Source organism: Ranitomeya imitator, chromosome 4, assembly GCF_032444005.1.
Source record: "Ranitomeya imitator isolate aRanImi1 chromosome 4, aRanImi1.pri, whole genome shotgun sequence".
Taxonomy (NCBI): domain Eukaryota; kingdom Metazoa; phylum Chordata; class Amphibia; order Anura; family Dendrobatidae; genus Ranitomeya; species Ranitomeya imitator.
This window is the reverse complement of record NC_091285.1, coordinates 14,025,863-14,031,102: the sequence shown is the minus strand read 5'-3', so window position 1 is coordinate 14,031,102 and position 5,240 is coordinate 14,025,863. Positions and strand designations below refer to the sequence as shown.

General features: G+C 44.9%; 1 protein-coding gene across 1 annotated transcript; it reads left to right on the top strand.

The window, feature by feature from the left end:
- The first annotated feature begins 1,652 nt into the window (after nucleotides 1-1,652).
- Nucleotides 1,653-3,573, top strand: LOC138675117 (E3 ubiquitin/ISG15 ligase TRIM25-like). Its single transcript, XM_069763104.1, has one exon. It carries the CDS (start codon nucleotides 1,653-1,655, stop codon nucleotides 3,231-3,233), a length of 1,581 nt encoding a protein of 526 aa, XP_069619205.1. The 3' UTR covers nucleotides 3,234-3,573.
- Nucleotides 3,574-5,240: the final 1,667 nt, after the last annotated feature.

Sequence of the window (5,240 nt, the reverse complement as noted above, 5' to 3'; positions counted from 1 at the left end):
ATACACAGGCGCTTGAAGGTAGACATTGAATTCCATCTGAAAAGGGAACTCTGGATGTGCCTTCGGACCGGCTGGTCTCAGCCAGCCCTGTTAGCAGTGCTCTGGATTGCGGACCCCAAAACCTTCAGTAAAAAGGTAAAAAGACTGCAACCCTGCGTCCTTGTTATTCCTCGCGTATTGCACCACGCACCATCATCTTTCATTGGACGCCCCTTAGCAGGGTCATGGACCAGGTCTAGCCACCGTGACAACCCCGGACTGAGTACCCTGCGGCCCTGCGTCTGGGGGCGCTCCAGTAGCGATAGGAGGGGGTAGTAATGGGAGGCATGAGCTGTGGGGGTCCAGGATTGGGAGATATGTCACCAGCAGTGAGGAGAAACAGAGAGAGACAGAGCAGGTGGGAGGAGAGTGGGTGGTTTGTTTTGTGCTTATTAGGAGAGATCTGAGGTTGAGGAGCCGGTCAGCGGAGGAGGTCAGGTGGGGAGGCAGGAGGGAAGAAGAGATTTTTACTTGGTTAGAATGCTGGGGTTTGGGAATAGCAAAGGAGAATGAAGATTAATGGAGCAAAAACTGTTAGAGCATATGTCAGCATGATGAGTAAGTGTGGAGGAAGAGAACGAAGTTTAGTACATTTAATAACAGTGGTTAATCTTTCCTTCTGTTCGCTTCTGGCTCATTTCTGGCATATTTCAGCTGTCATCCTTTTAGAGACATCCTTCTAGATCAATATACCTACTTTGAGGGTTCCAATCAATGTCTGTCACCCTCAAAAGGGGGAATTGATAAATATGAATCATTGGTTATTCATTTATTACACTCAATTCTATACTGAGCACTTTGCCTTTTGCTGTCATTACATGTATTGCTCCTGTATATTTAGCTCAGAGTAAAAGTTAACACCATATAGAGAGAACATGTGCTCTATGGGACATATATAACCACGACTCACAGGAGGGAGAGGCTCTCTCTTGGGGTCTCCGCTCTCTCTTTGGACACTTCACACACTAAGATGGACAACTGGTATGTGAGTTAGCCACGTGCTTCTTGATGGCTTCTACCATGCTTTTGACAGAGACAGATGACATTTTATTTTAGGATCCCAGGAAAGATGGGAACAAACTTTGATATGGACAAATGGACAATCTCTTTGTAACTATTTCACCTATTTTATGTTTTGCTGCAATGATGCTTTTTGGTGGACAATCCAATAAACCACTACATTTTTTATAAGAAATATCATGACATGAGTATCGCATCTGGTAAAGAGCTCTGAATAAATAAATATACAAAATAAGTATTTTTAACATCTGCAGAGTGCACCCCCTCTCTGACAGCAAAAGACTCGGGTACGGGCCTCCTTCCTCTCCTCTTAGTGTAGATGCTGACGCTGGCTCTATCAGAGAACAAGACAGTTCAGCAGCTGATTGCGCCCCCTCTCCTTCTGGGCCCCTGTGCAGCTGCACTGGCTGCATCGGCAGTATGTCCTCCCCTGCTGAATCACATGGTTTATTCATATACACATGGAGCGCTTTTCTTCTTTTCATATAATCTGCAAAAAAAGCTTTTAGCCTCAGGTTGCACAATGTCACATGTTCACATGTGCCAGAACACGCCCCACCGTCAGTTCCTTTTTTAACAACTCTCCTGAAGCAATGGCGACTGTTGATCTCAGACACGAGCTGCTCTGCTCCATCTGTATGGACATTTATACAGATCCTGTAACCCTGAGATGTGGACACAACTTCTGCCGGGATTGTATTGATGGAGTGCCGGATACAGATGGCGGGTATGGAGAATATTCCTGTCCTGAATGTAGAGCAACATTTCAGAAGTGGCCTCCACTACAGAAGAACATAACTCTGTGTAATGTAGTGGAGAATTTCCTGTCTACTCAACCACATCAGGAAATGATCACCGGGATCTGCTGCACTTACTGTGTGGACTATCCAGTATCTGCTGTTAAATCCTGTCTACATTGTGAGGCTTCTCTGTGTGAGAAACATCTGAAAGTTCACATCAAAATATCAGCAGATCACGTCCTCACTGATCCCAGCACTTCCCTGAAAACCAGAAAATGTTCCCTCCATAGGAAGATCCTGGAATATTACTGCACTAAAGACGGTGCTTGTATCTGTGTGTTCTGCCGTTCAGTTGGAAAACATCGAGGACATCGGGTGGAGATGCTGGATGAGGCCTCAGAGAAGAAGAAGGAGAGACTGAGAAATGTTCTCCAGAAACTGATCACAAAGAGGAAGAAGACTGAGGAAAGAGTCCAGAGTCTGGAGGAACGCAGGAGAAAAGCTCAAGAAAAAGCAGCTGGAGAAGCCGAGAGAGTCACTGCCCTGTTCATAGACATCAGGAGATGGGTGGACGACCTGGAGAAGGAGGTCCTGAGTGAGATCTCCAGGCGGGAAGAGCAGGTGTCACTGTCACTGTCTGATGTGATACAGAAGCTGGAACTAAAGAAGGACGAGCTGTCCAGGAATATGAGGTACATTGAGGAGCTGTGTAACATGACGGATCCACTGACTGTCTTACAGGATCCAAACATCTGTGCCTTGTGTCATCCTGAGGAGGAGGGAGGTGATGAGGACACAGGAGAACATGATGGAGGTGATCGGGGTGCGGAGCTGATCTCACACATATCACACACATTATCTGATATGATAAGAGATATAAATGTGATCTTCTATGGGGAGGGTCCTGCAGACATATTACTGGATGTAAACACGGCTGATAATAATCTCCTTATATCAGACGACCTGAAAACTGCGACCTGGACAGAAATAACACAGAATCGTCCAGAAACAGCAGAGAGATTCCAGTATAATCAGGTGATGAGCGGGAGGAGATTTACCTCAGGACGACATTACTGGGATGTGGAGATCAGTAGATCAGAGTTGTGGAGGGTGGGGATGTGTTATCCCAGTATAATCAGGAGGGGGCGTCAGTCATACATTGGAGATAATAACAAGTCCTGGTGTTTATATGGCGGGATGGTGCGTAATAATAGGTATTCAGTGATACATGACAGTGAAGTGATCCTGTTCCCTCACCAGATCTCTAGTGATAGATTCAGGATATGTCTGGATTATGAGGCCGGGCAGTTGTCCTTTTATGAGCTGTGTGACCCCATCAGACACTTACACACCTTCACTGCCGCCTTCTCCGAGCCCCTTCATGCTGCGTTATATGTATGTGGAGGTTCTATAAAGATATTGGGTAGCAGCTGAGAGGAAGTATAGTACTTGAAGAAATCAGCCCAGTAACTGGTGACATCACAGGGTGCAGAATCTCTATGATTGGTGGAGCAATCAGCCAGTGTGAGGAGCCTCATGACGGATCCGGTTACGTCTAGTATCGTACATGCGCTCTTACAGGTTCTATAATTTTGTCTCTTTCAAATATTCAAATAATCTTTTTTTTTTCTTATGTATGTGGGGCTTGTTTTTCATGTCCTCTTTGTATTGCTATTTTTTACTGATAGGGGGAAATATGAAAAAAATAGAAAATACATGTATAGTTCTCACATTTTGTGGTTTATTTTTTTTTATGAATTCAAAGGACCAATAAAAGCATTTTAAATTGCATTCCCCTTTCCAAAGAAATTATTTTTATGTATTGGACATTTTTTGGGGATGGAACAGGTCTAGACATAACGATTTAGACTGGCAGTGCCTTTTTTATGCTTTCTTTGATTTTATTACTACTATTCTTTTTTCATTTATTTTATACACTGTGCCCCTTGAAGGTCTTCAAAAACTTTGAGGGGGCATTATAACATACTAGATGGTGGTCCGATTCTAACGCATCGGGTATTCTAGAATATATGTAGTTTATTTATGAAGATTTCAGAATAATGCAATGAATACACAGGATTCGGCCGGGCGCGACCAATTAGCGAAGCGTGGTTCAAATCCCACGCCAATTCGCGGACGGACTGCGCCTGTCACTGATTGTTTGCGGCCAGCCGATCAGTAAAGCCAGGGCCAGCTGCAGGTTTTTGAGGGCTCTGGGCAAAAGAGTCTCACAGCCCACATAGTATATAACACAGCCCATGTAGTATATAGCACAGCCAAGTAGCATATAGCACAGGCACGTAGTATATAGCACAGCTATGTAGTATATAACACAGCCACGTAGTATATAGCACAGCCACGTAGTATATAGCACAGGCACGTAGTATATAGCACAGCCCACGCAGTATATAACTCAGCCACATAGTATATTGCACAGCCACGTAGTAAATAGCACAGGCACGTAGCATATAACACAACCCACGTAGTATATAGCACAGCCAAGTAGCATATAGCACGGGCACTTTTTATATAGCACAGCTATGTAGTATATAACACAGCAACGTAGTATATAGCACAGCCACGTAGTATATAGCAGCCACGTAATATATAGCACAGGCACGTAGTATATAGCACAGCCCACGCAGTATATAACACAGCCACATAGTATATTGCACAGCCACGTAGTAAATAGCACAGGCACGTAGTATATAGCACAGCCCACGTAGTATATAGCACAGCCCACGTAGTATATAGCACAGCCCACGCAGTATATAACACAGCCCATGCAGTATATAACACAGCCCATGTAGTATATAGCACAGCCCACATAGTGTAGAGCACAGCGACGTAGTATATAACACAGCCCATGCAGTATATAACACTGCTCATGCAGTATATAGCAATGTGGGCACCATATCCCTGTTAAAAAAAGAATTAAAATAAAAAAGAATTATGTACTCACCTTCCGGCGGCCCCCGGATCCAGCCCAGGCCTTTATTGATGCTCCTCAAGATGCTCCGTTCCCAGTAATGCCCTGCGTCCGAGACCGCTACGTCATCACGAGTCATTGCCACAATGCATTCTTGGGACCGGAGCGTCGTGAGGAGTGGGAAAGGCTGCCGCGGACGCCGGAAGGTGAGAATATAATTATTTTTTTATTTTATTATTATTTTTAACAATATATGTTTTTACTATTGATGCTGCATAGGCAGCATTAATAGTAAAACGTTGGTCACACTTATAGGGTTAATAGCAGCGTTAACGGACTGCGTTACACCGCGTTATGCCACGGTGTAACGCAGTCCGTTTAACGGACTGCTAAAACGCTATGTGGGCGCTGACTAGAGGGGAGTATCGAGGGAGCACTGACTGCAGGGGGTAGGGAGGAGCCAATTCGCAGCCCGACTGTGCCTGTCACTGATTGGTCACGCCCAGCCGGCC

Excerpts from the sequence above, each read along its gene's own strand:
- LOC138675117 (XM_069763104.1), top strand. The coding sequence starts at position 1,653 with ATGGCGACTGTTGATCTCAGACACGAGCTGCTCTGCTCCATCTGTATG.